Source organism: Mugil cephalus, chromosome 1 (genome assembly GCF_022458985.1).
Source record: "Mugil cephalus isolate CIBA_MC_2020 chromosome 1, CIBA_Mcephalus_1.1, whole genome shotgun sequence".
Taxonomy (NCBI): Eukaryota; Metazoa; Chordata; class Actinopteri; order Mugiliformes; family Mugilidae; genus Mugil; species Mugil cephalus.
This window is the reverse complement of record NC_061770.1, coordinates 30,868,692-30,886,674: the sequence shown is the minus strand read 5'-3', so window position 1 is coordinate 30,886,674 and position 17,983 is coordinate 30,868,692. Positions and strand designations below refer to the sequence as shown.

At 38.9% G+C, this 17,983-nt stretch overlaps 1 protein-coding gene and 1 pseudogene across 3 annotated transcripts; both read right to left on the bottom strand.

Annotated features, from left to right (window-relative positions):
* Nucleotides 1-17,983, bottom strand: part of LOC124995913 — a 253,119-nt pseudogene that overhangs the window by 161,690 nt on the left and 73,446 nt on the right.
* Nucleotides 4-10,416, bottom strand: LOC125015903 (lamin-B2-like). Of its 3 annotated transcripts, none has more exons than XM_047597960.1 (18): nucleotides 10,354-10,416; nucleotides 8,262-8,343; nucleotides 7,358-7,699; nucleotides 6,966-7,259; nucleotides 6,737-6,862; nucleotides 6,541-6,647; nucleotides 6,333-6,440; nucleotides 6,084-6,155; nucleotides 5,860-5,904; nucleotides 5,720-5,773; nucleotides 4,909-5,025; nucleotides 4,134-4,238; nucleotides 3,216-3,320; nucleotides 2,996-3,058; nucleotides 2,760-2,846; nucleotides 825-977; nucleotides 617-724; nucleotides 4-492 (listed from the first exon to the last, which is right to left on the bottom strand). In XM_047597960.1, exons 1-18 carry the CDS (start codon nucleotides 10,399-10,401, stop codon nucleotides 385-387), a joined length of 2,124 nt encoding a protein of 707 aa, XP_047453916.1. In that variant the 5' UTR covers nucleotides 10,402-10,416; the 3' UTR covers nucleotides 4-384. The 3 variants fall into 3 exon arrangements, with proteins under 3 accessions (XP_047453916.1, XP_047453925.1, XP_047453936.1); XM_047597969.1 differs by having other exon boundaries at nucleotides 4,909-5,022; XM_047597980.1 differs by having other exon boundaries at nucleotides 8,262-8,368; nucleotides 10,354-10,386.

The following is a 17,983-nucleotide window of genomic DNA, read 5'->3' as shown; positions in this document are numbered from 1 at the left end:
CAGTCTGATCTGACTGAAGAAGTTTTATTCTGATGAAATCTAAGATAGTATATGATAAACAATTTAACACATTTGACTTGTTTATTTGAATAGAAAATGTAAAACGCAAAAACAAAATGTGTGGAAATATTCTCTAAATGTTAAAAAAAAATGTAAAAAATAAAAAAAAATTAAAATATGAGAGAGAGAGTAGATAGATTGATTTCTGGTTTAACATCTGGATTTTCCTCTGTTGATTGGAGAAAACAAGGAGACTTGTTACATAGAATCTAAAATAGTGATCTTGTCCTGTAAAAGTCTTTTAAACAAATCAATATTCACATAAAACTTTACAAATACAAAATGGAGCCAAGAGTTTCTAAACAAAAAAAGCTGGGAACTATTTCACTGCAGAGTGGCCTGGACTCTGTCTCCAGGCTTCCAGGACTTCAGGTCCTTCCAGACTAGTTCACCAGTGTCAGGATGATGTTGACCACAGCCTTTACACCACAACTGTAAATGTAGTAAATCCAAAGGTCACAGAGTCACAGTCAGAAAATAATAATTAGAAAAACTGAAGGAAAAGTAAGAAAATGGAAAATATAACAATATCAATGAAACATCTACAAAGACTCACAGTAACAGACTTTCCAGCCTTGAGTTCCATTGATGGATCAAATTTGTATGTGATAGATTTTTTATTGTTGATCTGGACTTTTAACTGACGTCCTCCCAGTGGTTTGTCCTGCAGGACGGAAATGGTGTCTATTAAACCTGTCCTGTCTAGAACGTTTTAAATTCAGAAATTATTTCTACAGTCTTTATCCACACATGAAGAACATCACCTGCTCAGACTCGTTTCTCAGACAGATAAAGTTGTTGTTGGGATCAACCTCCACAGTGATGTCTCCTGACGTCTCCTGACTGTCTGAGCTGTCGCCGTTCAGATTTGCCAGAGAATCCTGAAGATGTGTTTGTTCAGGTTTGATTTCCTCTAACTGGGAGGAGACAACATCCACAGATTAGTGCTTTCAGTCAGCTTCATGTTCTTTATTAGTGAAACACTTTTCTGAACCCTAACCCTGAAAATTAGGTACAATAATGACCAATGAGAGATGTATAAAGCAATAAAATGATCCTCAAATCAATTGTCACCGACATATGTTTAATGTGAGTGCTTGCAGTTTGAAATGAGATTCTCTCTGTGGGTTTCAGCACCAATTACCAAAACTTTAATTTACTAACAAAAAATGAAAGGCCCTAAGTCTCTACCCTAATGACCACCATTATAGATTTTACAGCTTTTAGATAAACATTCATTGGGAAGATATTGTTCTAGTTTATGTTCAATATCTTCAGATAAACCGATGCTAGTCAAAGCATTTATTATTGGTTCATGCACACAGAAATATTTGAACTCAGGCAGTTTGGACACTTGATTTGTAAAAATATTTTCTATTGTGTTGTATTCTACTTCTGTAACACAACAAATTCCTTCACGGGATCTGTAAATCTATCTACTAATGCATCCCTTAAACAATATTATTTGTTAATGCCACATTCGTTCCTATTACTATGTGGATCACACCTAGCAGTAGCCAAAACCCACAGCTGAAACAAAATCAAGTTGTCTGTGAAGGTTCTCAATCAGCCAGGTTGAGAACCTTGTCTAAAGGTTTTTGTGCTTTTGTCTAAAAAGATTAAAGAAAAGGCATGTTGACATTTTTTTGAAGATGTTTCTCCACTTATCCTAGAAGCTAACTCTAAAGCCCAGTTGCCTTTTCTTCTTGAAGTAAGTTCTTCAGTTCTGGACTAAAGAAGTAACTTGAATGAGTAGTGAAATATCTTCAAGGAATCTCGAATGTGTCCAGTTGCCAAGTTTAACTTAAATATGCACAGGCTTGGATGACCTGTAACTTTCTATTTCTAAACTTAAACAAAATTAAAGTGGACCTGGATGGGTTCCAAGGCAGCAGACCAATCACAATCATGAGGCTTATCCGCCAGCTATCAAAGTGCTGCAACAAGATCATTGACATGAACTAGCAATGTTTTAGCTTCTCTTCATTGGCTCCCTGTAAAATCCAGAGCTGAATTTAAAATCCTTCTCCTTACATACAAGGCCCTTGAAGCCCTAGTTCCATCATATCTGAAAGACCTCATAGAACCATACTGTCCCAACAGATCACTACAATCCTAATGTCCAGGACTAGAATTTCATGAAGCGGACTGGTGGAATGAGCTCCCAGTTTATGGTTCAGGATGCTTGTTTCGTTTTGAAACTTTCACTTTCGATAAAGCCTACAGATATGGCGGATGGAGGTGGCCCTGTGTTGCTATTTTTCTTGTCTGTGACGTACTTGTTGCTCTTTTCTGTGGAAAGGAGGGTGAGTAATCTGTCTTGTTTTTCACCCAGGTGTGGTAGCGTCATTAGTTAAGTTATCCAATTGGAGTTTCCCACGGTTTAGTTTGTTGGTGGTTATTGGCTCTAGTCTTGTTTACAGGCAGCATTTTCTATTAAGGTTATAGGCTTCCAGAGGACTTTCCATGACGACGTGAACATGACTATGAAAATAGTTCTTAATTCATTCATTTGAGTTGTTTTTGGTGCTGGTTGCAAATGTCTGAAAATGGAATTTATTTATTTATTTATTTATTTTAAAAAGCAGATAAAAGTACTTGGAATGTGAACTATAATAAACATTTCAACAAACAATAATTGTATATAAATAATATAAATATATATATATATATCAATATAAATTGAAGAAAAGAAGAACCTTGATGTCCAGTTTCCTCCTCAGCTCCTCTAGTTCTTTCTCAGCTGTTTCTCTTTTCACCTCCTCCTCTTTGAGCTTCTTCTCCCACTAAGAGACAAAGAGACATGATGAGAAACATTTACTTTTATTGAGGGAACTAATCAGGATTGGTGTTTGTTTGAAAAATCATTTCAAACTGATTCATGATTAGAAAAGATTTGCTTGACAAGATGAACTTCTTTGTTCTTGTTTGTAACCTCCTCTATTTCCTTCAGGTATTTTTCTTCCTGGTCCTTTCCACTGTTGATGTGCTTCTCTAACTGGGAGAAAGAATAGATGAGGAGAGGTCTGAGTAAATATCACAGTCTATATGAATTCAACCTTATGTTTATGATGTTTCCTGGTTGGAGTGGGTTTGAACGTTTGACGTGAATTTCCCTCTACATGTGTGTGTACTTCATTCTGTATTTGTCCGACCTCGTCATCCAGCATAGCTTTTAGCTCCCTTATGGCTTTGTTGTCCTCCTGCAGCCGCCATGTCTCCTGTTCAAGTTTCTTGTTCTCAGCCAGTAGTTCATCTGCCTGAAAAGAGAAGAAAACCTGCAGTTTTATCGTAGTCATGGTTGGGTTTATGTTATGTTTACACACACACACACACACACACACACACACAAACACACACACATATATACATTTTTAAAAATGTATAAGAGGAAGTTCTTCAATTCATCATTTTGACTGATAGTGTAATGACTTCATTCAAAAGTCATTTGAGAGGATGAGATAAGGTCCTGTATATTTTATGTGACACGCTGCTGCTGATTCATGTAAGAACGCTGAGTCCAGGTGAGTTTAAGCATTTAATAAATCAATCACAGCTACTTCAGCGGCTTTCAGATTACATATGCCAAAAGATGGTGAAGGTGTACACTGGTGGCGAATATGTAACAAAGCAAAAAAATGAACAAAAACGGTCAACAAAAAATGCGGCTACCTAACACTCGCCTCTCTCCTCCCTCAGTGCAGGTGAACCAGCTCCCTATATCACCTAGGGCAATCATCCCCCACTGCCCACGTGACCCAAGGCCTGTGCATCACCATGGCAACCAGACCAAACAAATCAAAAAGTGAATAATCCACCAGTGCAACAATACAGCTCCTACAGATAGATTCATCCAAAGAAAAAGTTATATTTTGTAGCAGTCCTAGTTTATTTACTAAAACTTGTATCTATTCATACAGCAGTGTATTCTAGCAATAAAATGATCCTGAAATCAATAGTCACTGACATGGCTTTAATGTGAGTGCTTGCGGTTTGAAATGAGATTCTCTCTGTGGGTTTCAGCACCAATTGCAAAGACAATGTGTGTGTACCTTATTCTGTATTTCTACTACCTTGTCCGTCAGCTCATCTTCAGCTCTCTTTATCCCTTTATTCTCCTCCTGCAGCTGAGATATCTCCTCTCTAAGGGTACTGTTCTCAGCCAGTAGGTCATCTGCCTGAAAAGGGAAGAAAACCTGCAGTTTTATCATAGTTGTGGTTGGGTTCATGTTTTGTTTTTGTTTGTTTTAAGATACAGGCAGTAAAACTATTATAAAAGTTGTTAACAATGTCCTCCTGCAGAGGGCAGTGATACGACTAGTAAAAACTGACCATATCTGAACAGAAGAAGTTGCAGGTGAGTTTATGAGAGAGGAACTCAGCAGAGACTCAAGAGCAGATGCTAATGGCAAATGCTAATGGGAAATGGGATGCTAATGGCAGTTTGTTTCTACACGTATAGACCTCTCAAACTAAACCAGATAGATTTCTATTAACATTCTGATCTGAGTGTGTGGAAACATCTTTTAACAGTGATAAGCATCATCGTTCCCAATGATATTCTATTAAAACATGTTTAAAAATGGAAGTTCTTCGATTCATCATTTCGATTGATAGATTCATCCAAAGAAAAAGTTGTACTTTGTAACAGTCCTAGTTTATTTACTAAATGTTGTATCTGTTCATACAGCAGTGCATTCTAGTTGTAACTCTTATTGTCTTACACAGACAGACCTTTCTATCCATAGTGATGTATCATTGGACAATGATCAGGACAATGACAAAATAAGATCATGTGAGAACGTCCCTGTTGGACAGAAAATGTTGTCAACATATTTGTGTGTTTACGTGTCTCTTAGTCTGATCCAGAGCTACAGTCTTGTTCTCCAGTTCAACTCTTTTCTCTTCCAGTTCTTCCGTGATCTTCTTCCACTTCATTTCAGCTTCTTGTTGGTGGATCTCCTGCTGACAAACAGAAGGAAGATGTCGATCATCAAACTCGACTTCCTTATAACACACAAAGTGATGTGAAGACTAAAATACAAACAAATGTGTGGCTGGTAAACCAAGTTGCAGTAAAGTAATACCAAGAAAATAATAAAATGACAAAAAAAAGGTAAGTGTAAGAGAAAGTAATTGTCAAAAACCTATAAACCTATAACCTATTACATCAATTTAGTACAATGTGTACATCAAACAAATTAAATGTAAATATTATAATTATAGTATTATAGTCTAATTATTCCAGAAAATTAACCATTCCTACATCTTAGTTATAAAAGTCAGTGAACCCTAACTTTCAGTCCTTGTGCAACAACATCAACTAAATGTTCGTGGTAACAGCTGATCAGTGTCTACAGCAGTTTTGGGGAGTTTGATCCCATTCCTCAGAACAGAACCACTTCGGTTCTGAGATGTTGGTGGTTTCCTCTCATCAACTGATGCTACAACATTTCTGTAGGATTAAGGTATGGACTTTAACTTTCATCTGGTTCTTCTTTAACCTTTCTTATGGAAAATCACTTATGTTCTTGGGTTTGTTGCATACTTGCTGCATGACCCAGTTTCTCTGCACAGTCAGATCATGGACACATGTCGTCAAATTCGATTTTTTGAGTCATCAACAAAAAACAAAAGAAAAGGACACAATGACTCAAACCTGCTTCACTGGCTCAACTTCCATCTTCTGCTGTTTGTTGGCATTTAGTGGCAACTGGGAAGGATGAGGAGAGAGATCAGGAGAGTTTACAAATGATGGACATTCAATTGTATTAACGTGATGATGATGTGACAATTTACCCAAGAAAGAAAGGGATTCTTCGAAGCAGCTGCTTTGTGTTCCAACTGTAAGAAAAAGAAGAAACTTTTAAAAGAATTTCTGTCCTGACTTGTGTCTGTTTCCATTTCAAGTCAATATTGAATCTGAAGGAGGAGATCTGCACTGTTTCTGAATGTTGTTGGTTCTGATGTAGCACGTGTGTTTCTATTAAATTTCTCCACGTCTATGAGCTTGTTCCTGTCACCTCAGCTTTTATTTTCTGCAGCTGTTCCTTCTCCTCTTCAAGCTTCTTGTTATCAGCCATCAGTTTATCCACCTGAGGAGAAATGAGATGATGATGAGATGTTTAACAATAGGATGCAAACTTGTGCAGAACATGATACACAAAATAAAAAAACATATGTACATGTATTTTATTTGAATGCATGTCTATCAATGAGTTCATCTTGAATACATACAATAGTGATTTAATAAAGAGTCAATGTGATCGTACTTTTTCAGCCTCGTTCTCCAGTTGAAGTCTCATCTCTTCAGTCTTGATCATCAGTTCTTCTTTGGTTTTCAGCAGCTCTTCTTCAATCTTCTCATATTTCTCTGTCAGCTATCAGACAGACAGATGGATGATGATCAGTCAGCAGGTTTACTGATCAAACTTTCTTCAAACTGATCTGAACGTTTAATCTTTTACTATTGGCTCTTACATCTTTCATTTTATTCTTTCTTCCTCCCAAAACCTTCATCTTCACTGTTTCCTCTGTCAGGAGCTTTTCTCCTCTTTCAGCTTCATCTCTTGATCTTTTCTTGGTTTCTGTGTAAAATCAAAGCAACTGAATTCAACTAGAAAAGACGTTTGCCGGTGTTTTACATCATTAATGTGGTGACTCATCTGTAACTTACTGGTTCTATTTTGTCGCCACACAAAGAAGACACATGCTAAAATAACCATGATGGTAACAGCTAAGCTAACAGCCAAACCAGTGTTGATGGGAACGGCAGAACTGGATGAGGACAGGAAGAAATCATCTGAAATGAAAAGACACAGAGTTACATGACATTTCTACACAATCACACACAAACTGTGTCAAACTAAAATCATGTCATGGTCCGTTCTCTAAGCGTGTTCTACCTGGAACATGTATGTGAGCCTCTCTGGTCTGGTAGATGTCGTTCTGTTGGATTCTACAGGTGAAGCTGTTGTTGTGTCTCTTGTCCACAGTCACTCTGCTGCTGACAGTATAGAGGTCATCAGGACCTCTGACTGTCTCTGGAGGTCCAGCAGAGAGCAGGTTTCCCTCAGCGTCCAGCCACAACACCTCAGGCTCTGGATACCAGCCTCTGGATTCACACTGTAACACCACTCCTCCTCTGTCTCTGTCCATCCCTGATAAACTGATGATGGGTGAGGAGACAGGAACTGATGCTGAGGACAAGGAAGAAGAAATGTGGCTTTTAGGTATTTAAATCCAACTTAAATATTTCTTGGGACATATACAATGTTGTAATCATGTCTTCACTCACCAACACACAGCTGAACAAAAGTCTGCTTCCCAGGTGATGGAATGAAACATTTGTAGTGTCCCTCATCAGAGAGTTTTACTTCTGAGAGTTTCAGTGAAATGTTTCCTTTGGTCAGCTCATCAATGAATAGAGATGTTCTCCCCTCAAACAACATGTGCTTTTTACCAACAAGTTCCTGTTGGGAGCGCCAAACATGAACAAATCTAGGATCTAGATCAGGTCTCGTCCACTCCACCGTCAAGTCAGTGGCGTCTTCAGCAGGCTGCAGGTAACATGGTAAAACCACATCTTCACCAAGAGTTGCTACTATTGGCTGGGATGAACCGATCAGTTCAGACTGACCTGGAAATCAGAGAGAGTTTGTTTTAAGGTTTTTCATGTTCTCTGCTGAGTGTCCTGTTCTGAGGAATGGACTAAAACTCTTCCAAGAGACTGTAGAGACAGATCAGCAGCTACCGTAAATGTTTTGTTGGCTGCTGTGTTACTGCTGCACAAGTAGGTCAAAGCAGATACTGAAAAAGGGTTCACTTACTTCTGCAACTCACATGTATGTTATATGGACTCATTTGAGTTTGATATTTGTGTTTCATTTATATGATTAGGTTATTTTTGGCTAGGAGTCATTTTTGCAGAAATGAAAAGAAAATTTTGAAGGGAGCAAAATCTTCTACAACTTTTTCTACATTTTTTTTCTTTAAGTGTTTCCTCTTCATTTCCAGTGGCATTGTATAGATGGTAATTTCAGATCACAGGTGTTGTTTTGTTTTTTGTTTTTACCCATGTAGTCTGTTTACAGTGTGTCTATGAGTAATATCTGGTTTGAGTGGTTATGTCAGCACAGATCATTCCATCATAATGACTGACGTTGCCCTCAATTAACAACATTTTATTTGGTCTAGCTTACCTCCATAGACTTGTGTTAGGAGCAGATGGAACACCAACAAAGCAGCAAAGCTGAGATGAAAGGTAGGGTGCATGTCATCCACCTGGAATAGCATCAAGAAGTTGAATCTGAAAGTTGAATGTTGAATGAAAATCTAAAGATTTTTGTGCAGACATCTAGGTCATCGTGTACCCATGGAATAAGACGAAACAAGGGCCACTGGACTTGTTGGGATTCCTGAAGAAAATTCATTGTTCTAAACATGACTTTAGCCATAGAGACAACTCTTTAGGTCAGGATTGAATGGTCCACCTACAGCTGAAGGACAAAGGACACTCCTTAGAGGACAACAATGTCCACATCTGAACCAGAGGAGACAAATAGTTTGATTCACCAATTTACAACGCACTCCTAATATCTGGAGATTGAGACTGGAGATTGGAGATTTTGAACATTTTGAACAACGGGTTGTCCACGAACCAAAGGGTTAACGGTTCAAACTATACGCCGGAATGTGCCATATACCAAAGTGTCCTTGAGCAAGACACTGAACCCACTGTGAGTGAATGGGTGGATGTGTCTCTGACTGTAAAACTGCTTTGAGTAGGTAGAGAAGCAAGACCTCATCTCATCTTCCATATTGCTTAATCCTCATTAGGGTCACAGGTTGCTGGAGTCTATCCCAGCTGTCATTGGGCAAGAGGTGGGCTACACCCTGGACAGGTCGCCAACCTATTGCAGGGCTAACACAGAGACAAACAACCATTCACATTCACACTCACACCTAGGGTCAATTTAGGGTCACCCATCTGTCCAGTGAGTGTACCTCGAGAAAACCCACGTGGACACAGGGAGAACATGCAAACTCCTCCCAGAATGGCCCAAACTGGACTTGAACCTGGACCTTCTCACTGGGAGACATCAGCGCTAACCACGGAGCCCAAAAAGTAAGGCCATTTACCAAGTACAATTCACATACGAAGAAAGACTGGGTCTAAACATAGTACCTGGTTGTTAACAGGCCATAGTTATAATATCAGTCATGTTCCTATTTAAATTTGAAGTCCTCTTTTAGAACTCAAGCTACCTGGATGAGACATCTTTTAGACATACCATGACCAAGATCTCTGACAGCGTTCACAGACATGTTCTCTGGATAAAATGTGGACAATGTTGTCCTCTAGGTGGACAAATGTGTGATGGTCCTTCATGCAAAACTTGAGCCAAAAATAAATCATTTTATACAAAATCTTGTTCATTATAACAGTTTATACCTTATTTTGGCTTTAAACCTGCAGCTGATGTATATACCAATCAGCCTTAACATTATGACCACTGATAGGAGAAGTGAATAACTTTGACTGTCTTGTGGCAATTCAGTGTTCTGCTGGGAAAGTTTTGGATGTGGCATTCATTGGTCTGGATGTTACTAGGACATGTAGTACCCACCTAGACCTGACCAAACACCCCCCACCCCATAGCAATGACACTTCCAGCAGGATGCAGCCAAAACAACTAAAAAAAAACAAAAAAAAACATGAAGAACAGGATAAGTTATTGACCTGGCCTCCAAATTCACTAGATCCTAAAGTGACCAAGTATCAGTGGGACAATCCACGAGGCCCTCCCCTCAAAGGCCCCCCACAAACAACATCCTGTTTCCCGACACCACAGGACACCCTCAGAAGAATCATGTCCATTTTCTGATGTCACAACTGTTTTGGAGGCACAAGAGAGACCTACACAATGTTACGAAGGTGGTCATAATGTTATGCCTGATCGGTGTTGCTGATTGCATCTGTGTTTTAAAAATCCTGCTACTCTTTTTTTTTTTTTTTTTTTTTTAGTTTAAAAGTTAATAGTTGTCACTTGTTCAACTTAGGAAGTGATTTGAAGCTGTCATGTTTCAGTGCCCTTTAGAATCACACAACGTCACAAAGTCCAGTATCTGTAACACTTCACTATAATAAACGTAAAGAATCCACAGACGTTTCAGTGACAGTTTAGTGTTGAAACCACCGGGCTTCCTGTTGAAATGCTGCATGGCTCAGAACACAAACACAGCTTTTCTCTGGACGTATTTTAGAAGAAATATCAGAGACAGATTACATACCTGTTCGGTGCTGCAGTCTCCTCGCCGTGTGATCAGTTTGTGAATCATTGACAGGTTTGTCAGATGACCTCATTTACTCTTTAGCTCGTGATTGAACTTGTGATTCATTTTGAGTGCAGACACGTCTCTACGTCTTTCCAAACTCAAAGTCGCGTCCAAATCAAGCACACGTGTAACATAGTGACTAACAAAGTGTTAAAGGAGAGAGTAAAATAAACATATTGTGGTCTCTGTATTGGCTCCTTGGTGCTAAGTATTAAATTGATCTTTGGATCAGCTTCCACGTGGTGGTCATAATAATTGCATAATGACTATAATCAAAGCTGTGACAGGAGCAGCAGCTAAAGTAGGTTTGCTATTTTACTGCAGGGGGCAGGATAGAACCTTTGAACTTCACACCAGTTGTCAGCTACACCGATCAGGCATAACATTATGACCACCTTTCTTCTATTGTGTTTCTTCTTCTATTGAGGGTAACCCAAACCCTAACCCTATCTGGAAACTGAATGTTGTTACCAAGGGCCTTTAAGGGGAGGGGCCTCAGTGGATCATCCCACAGATACTTGATCAGTTTTGGATCTAGTGAATTTCGAAGCCAGGTCAACACTTTGTGCTCTCTTTTATGTATTTTTTGACTTGTTCCTAAACTGTTTGTGTGTCTACGTCAGGCTGCATTCTGCTGGGGATGGCTGCTACCCTCAAAGAGTATCATTGCAATGGGGTAGTGGTGCCTAGTCTGGTCTGTGTGGGTGCTACATGTCTAACACCCACATGAATGAATGTCAGATCCAAAAGTTTCCCAGCAGAACAATCAATTATCAAAAGATGGTCGATGTTATTTACTTCTAATGTCACAATGTTATGGCTGATCGGTGTAGGTAAGAAGGTGGAAATGGTCAGCTACTGTTCGAATGTGTTGTGCAGTGTTTCAAATATAGCTCTGTGATGAACTTATGAAGCAACGCACACAGGAAGAGGAAGTTCTCACCTACACCATTTTTAGGCTGTGCTTCAGTCTGGTTCTCAGATCAGTGAGCGGAGAGACAAGATGGAGGTCACAGCTCTCTGCTTAAGATTGCGTGAGTACTGAGTGTCACGCTGCTACAATCCCTCTTTTTAGGTTTCATTCTCTTCCGATATATGATATATGGGTCTGAGATGCTTTGTTCTTTGTCTTCGCAGTTGTGTTTGAAGTGTTTCTGCTGAGTACGCACATTCAGGACGCTCAACAACATGGTGAGTGTTGAATAACTAATCCTAAAGAGAGTTTCTTTCTTTGCATCATCAGTTAGTTTGGTCAGAATTCAACCAGTTTTACCTTTTCTTATAGGAGTGTCTGTTCATGCACAAGATGAATTGAGTTTTGTAGCAGACGCTTGATTCTGCAGCCTTTTCTAATCATTTTCTTGATGCTTTTTCTCTTGTCCTGGTTCAGAGCTCCACATCGTTGCCAGCTATTTGCAGGTCTTCGAATACGGGTCCATCTCTTTTCGCTGCGAAGGTCTCAGTGACCCTAGTCAGCTGAAAGTAATCAGAAATAAGAAAAAAATAAAAAAGAACTGTACAAAATCACTGCACAATTTTAGATCTCTATCAGTCAGACAGTGGAGAATACTGGTGTGAGACTGAAACAGAGAGGAGCAGCCCGGTCAACATCACTGTCACAAGTAAGTTTGAACCAATACCTACTTTAAATCCAGAAGAACCAACGCTGTTCATTATGAACTATGCTCCTGACTTAGGTTCTTACAGTCAATGTGTGTGGGTTGTATCCGGTCAAACTTTGGTACAAATTGGAGCACAGATAATCTCCTCAGTCTTCAGCTATTACCATTTTTCACGAAGAAGAGAAGCAGAAATTGCTTTTAAGGTAAACAAATGTACTTCTAGATAGACATGAATACACATTTTTATAGACACGCAAAGTGTTACCGTGTATCGCGAGTAAGCTCATAAATACTGTAGTATGATGGGACATGGTGGGCAAGCAATCCTTCAAACAACAATTAGCAAATTTCAGTTCTTATTGGTTTTAATGTCATCTCTGCATTGACTTCCAGGTCTTGTGTAAAAATATGCTGATGTTTTGAACATTTTTTACCCTCCAAATTCTGCAGGGCACAAAAATCTTGAAGCTGCAATCTAAAATATGTGGTATGTTTCATATTTCACTTTCTGTTCTGTGTGTACGTCACTCAGATGGTTCGGTGATTCTTGAGAGTCCTGCTGTTCCCATTCCTGAGGGTAGTACTGTGACTATGCACTGCAAGAACAAGACCAACTCCAAAAACCTCACCAGTCAATTCTTTAAACATGGCGTACTCTTGAAGGTTGTTCCTTCAACGTCAATGACCATTCATAGTGTTTCCATGACTGATGAAGGTCTCTACAAGTGCAACATCTCTGGTGGCGGAATGTCACCAGAAAGCTGGCTGGTTGTGAGAGGTGAGTAACAATGCTACTTCAGAGTCACACACACACAAACAAGTTTGGCTTCACATGCAACATGTCCATGATTCTGCAATTTTCTTACAACCCCACAGTTGAAGAACCCCCCCCTGTTGAGCACCAGTCCTCCGAAGGCCCCAAAATGATGTGGATTGCAGTCACAGTGTTAATCGGCATAGCGATTATGCTCGTGATCCTAGCGCTTTATGTTGGATGTCTTACGGCAAAACACAGAGGTACACAAACGCAACTAAGACATCAGCCTGTGACCTTTGCATTTGGTTGATGGTTTAACTGACTGTTCATTCAGGAGACTATTCAGCTCCATGTTTTGTCGGTTTGAAACCGCTAAGTCAGTCGGTGGCAGGTTTAAAAACAACAGCATTGTCCTTTAATGCACCATTTTTTATGTATCTCCCTATGTGCATTTTCTGTTTTTAGTTAACAATTTAAATGCTGTGTAAATTTACGTCTGATATGAAACTATTTCCAGGTGCTCTGCATGTTCAAGATGTTCCAGATGCAGCACATGCTCCAGATGTCCCAGACCCTGAAGACGACAATGCAACCTGCGTGATCTATGCAGCCATCATCACTAAACATCAAAACAACAATGGTTTGTGTTTTGACTGTTGTTATGATGAGAAGCACACTTTAGACTCGAATGAATAAGTTTGCAGGTTTCAAGTATTTATAAGTGTGAATGTGGTTGACAAAGTGGTTTAGTCAGTATATGTGTGACTCGTTTTCTCACGCTCTGACTGCGCGCTACCTACCTATACCGAGTTGTATCTGAGACACTGCAGGAGCCTGATGAAGTGAAACCACAGCAGAAAAACAGAGAGAGGCTGTTACCTTTAAAAGTCTGCTGATAGTAATAGTCAGAAATAGTTTCAGATTTCAGTCCTCACATCAATGTCATTACTAAGTCTAAACTCATGTAGCTGTACACTACCAGTCCAAAGTTTGAATAAACGTTAAACCAACTGTATGAGCTGAATCTAGAATCAGCGATTACTGAATCAAACGCTCCCTTTTTAATCATTTGTGTAGCACAAATGTCACTTTGAGTTTATTTCTCTTGTTTCAAACGCAGAATCTGTAACATCCAGCTCCAGAGTGGCGGTAGACAGTGAACAACATTCAGCCGAGGAGGAAGTGATCTATTCTTCTGTTCGCACGGTAAGACTGGTCAAAACTGCTTAAAATGGAGTGGAAGCCAGAAGTGTAGCTACAGAGAGTGACGCTGATTATCCGTCTAGCGTATCACCAAATGACAGAACCAAAACAGTGTGTGAGTATAGATTTTCATATCTCCACCAAAAGTGTAAACTAAGGTTTTGGAAGAGGCCATTTATTAGTCCATTGTTGAATTACATTTTCAAGTAGCGATGTCAATTATTGACATGAGTTGAATGTTACATTTATTTTTCTGTAGGTTCCAAATATAGTTTTAGATGTGGCTGTGGAAATGCATAGTTTCTAAACTCAAAACTCCCCAAGGTCATTACTTTTACTTGTAATTCTTATGTTATTTCACTGCCTTCTTCACTGAATTATATTTTTTGCATTCAGGTGACGCACCAGCAACTGCACATGCATGCAAGGAAGTTAAGGTTTAAAGCTGAAAAAACAGTTTACATTCAGCTGAAGAATTATCCCGCATCGATTAGCCTTTTAGACACTTATCAGTCTGGTTTTCATCTCCACCATAGCACAGAAATGGCACTTAGTAAAGTTTTAAATGATCTATGTATAAACACAGACTCCAAAAAAAATTCCATTCTTGTTCTACTTGATCTTAGCTCTACGTTTGACACCGTTAACCACAAAATTTTACTGGAAAGGCTTGAAAGGTGGGTTGGCTTGTTTGTCCCAGTTCTAAATTGGTTCAGAACCTACCTTTATGATTGGCAGTTTTACGTCTCCATTGGTGAATTCAACTCAAACAAAATAAACATTACATGTGGGGTACCTCAAGGGTCAATTCTTGGACCACTGCTGTTCAATCTCTACATGCTTCCACCAAGCAAGGAATCTGGGCGTAATTATCGACAGCAATCTAAGTTTCCGAAGTCATTTCAGTCACATTACAAGATCATCTTTTTATCATCTCAGAAATATATCCAAATTGAGGGGCTTTCTGTCAAAATCAGACTCGGAAAAATTAATCCACGCATTTATAACAAGTAGATTAGATTACTGTAATGGTTTATCCACCGGACTCCCGAATTCAAGTATTCAGAGGTTACAACTAAGTCAAAATGCAGCTGCACGTATTCTGACTAGAACCAAAAAATGTCAACACTTCACACCCATTCTTAAATCTTTGCACTGGTTACCTGTTAGAACAAGAATCAATTTCAAAATACTGCTTCTGGTTTATAAAGCACTATATGGTCTTGCACCTCAGTACATCACAGATATGCTCATCACTTACACCCCAGCAAGAACACTTGGGTCAGCAGGCAGTGGCAATTTACTCATCCTTCGCACCAGATCCAAAGAAGGGGAGGCAGCTTTTAGTGTATATGCCCCACAAAAATGGAACACCTTGCCTGACACAGTTAGATATCCACATCAGTGGCCATCTTTAAAAACAGATTAAAAACCTATCTTTTTTCAACAGCATTCTGCTGAGCTGTGTGTGTGTGTGTGTGTGGTTGTGTGAGTTGGTACGCATGTATGAGTTTAAGTGTGTATGTGGTGAAAATGACATACATATGATTGTTTACTTATATACTTATACCGTTCAATTGATTCCGAACTGATTTTTATGTAACTGTTTGTTTTGTAACTATGTATACCTCTTGTAAAGCACATTGAGTCTGCCTTGTGCATGAAATGTGCTTTATAAATAAAATAGAATTGAAAATTGAATTAAAGCTATGGCCAAGTAAATGAACCTTTATTTGTTTCTTTATGTGTTCTGTCTGTCATGGAACAGAGACTTCTGAATAGACATCGGTTGTGAGGGTCATCCAGGACGAAGACGATTCATACAAGTCTGCAGCTGGTGGACAAATGGGTTTAAACAGGAACAGTTATGGGTTGTGTCTATTAGAAGCCCTGTTGTTGGAGGAAACAGTTCATTTTGTTTTCAGTCTCTGATAAATGGTGCTCCATTGACCCATTGATGTCCAGGGACATAAGGTGTAAACAGAAGGGACTTTAAAACTTAAAACTGTTGGGGTGAAAGAGAAGTAAAGGAGCCACCTACACCGATCAGCCACAATATTATGACCTAATATCATGTAAGTCTCCCTCATGCTTCCAAAAGAGTTGTGACTCATCAGAGAATGAAAGCCGGGTCCAAACCTAATGTTGTGGCTGATCGGTGTATGTCTCATTGGAAAAGATGCTACTTGGATGAAACGTCTTCCAGAAACCCTACAATTTCATTGTTGTCAGACAAAAAGAAGAAGCAGAGGATGAATCATAACATTTAATCATTTTTAAGTTGCACTCAGATTTGAGGTGAATACATAAGAATGAAAATATAACTTAAAGTGAAGTACTGTCATTTCTTTAACAAATAATCTAGTATTGTTCTGCTATTCTCATAGACATCGCCCAATGAGTCAGGTGGTTATTTATTTGCATCGTAGTCTGTATTCTCATTCACAAGTCTGAAGATGCTGCTGCAGCTTTTTAAATGCACCTGCTGTGGTCGACCTAGAAGCAGCCACAAGTCTGAAGACATGTCAACCCAGTTGCTTGGTTACCTGGTTTACTTCTGTCTCTGTTCTGTACAACTCCATAATCTTTATTCCCACTCTGTTTAGGTAAGAAAAGAAAATAATAACCTCCAAACTTATTTTTAAAAAAACTAAATTCAGCCAAACATTTTCTACAACTACTATTTTGCAGAGACAGTTCATTAGATTAAAGTCATTTTGAACATTCATTCATTCAACTTATTCTCGATATATCGAGTGTTGTTTCTCCGACTGAGAGAGAACTTAACCGAGAGTTGAGGCTGACCAGCCTCTGGTTATCAACCCTCCACAGAGTGTGTCTCTTTGTTACAAAACAGTTTTTTTGCGCATATTCATAAGAGAGTAAGAGAGTATTAACAAATGGTTGAAGTTCTCACAATGTTAAACTCAAGTAGGATGTGAGAGACACATAAAATCAAACACTTTCTTTGAATGAAACATCATGTCGGCATGAAAAAGCGTTATCAGAAACATTCATGAATTTCTACGACTTTCCTCAATATCATAATTCATAAAATTTAACAATAATAGTAAGCAATGCAAACTAATATCAAGAGGAAGGAAACGTAGATTATATTCTGCTAGGCTAACCAGTCTTTGTGGAATATAGACTATTAAAACGCTGTTGTTAAAATTACATTCCGAAAACATTTCTTTAACTAGCCTGGATGGCAGTATGGCTCTATGGTAGAGACTTATAATTACATTGTGATTTTGGTTACAAGTGTACATTTAATAATTTGTAGTTCTAGTCACAGAGATATCTTGCAGTTCTGAATTATTTACGATGGTGGTCCAGAAGCCAAAAACTCTGGTCGTTCTTATCTCTGGTGTCTGTTGGTGAAAAGTATTAAATCCTTGGCCTTTGTTGGCACGGGAATGTGCTCAAAAGCTTGTGTTATGGCTTTGTTTTATGGTCTCAGAAATCAGCAAAGGAAACAACAACAGTCCTGTCCATATGGACTGTCCGACAAAGTGACCCCTCCTGGTGGGTCAGTGGAGAAATAAAATATTCTCCTACACCTCTGTTGGTAGGAATATTATCTGTCTTTAGAGGCGTTTTCTCCACTTTCTGACACAGAAGGTTTGGTTTTGCACTGGGATGTTCATATTCTACTACTCGGTCTTCATTTTCTTTGCTCATCAGAATTTCATTTTCTGGATGTGCACCATGACTGATGCTCTGTGGCTGTGATTCTTCATCATTCTTGGTCTCTGTGTGCAAATTCAGAAGAGCAGTTTCATCAAAACTAAATGGTGCTTGCTGACCCAGGGATGTGACAGAGCAGATATGAGCAGTAGTTATCGACCCTATCAATACAACAGCCAATGGCCTACTGAAAAGAATAAATACTAAACAAAAAATACTGTTCAAATTACAAGTAATTCTAAGACGTTTAAAATGATGTATAAAACATATCGTTATGAAAGGAAATGATCTCTCCACCAAAGATCAAACCAAA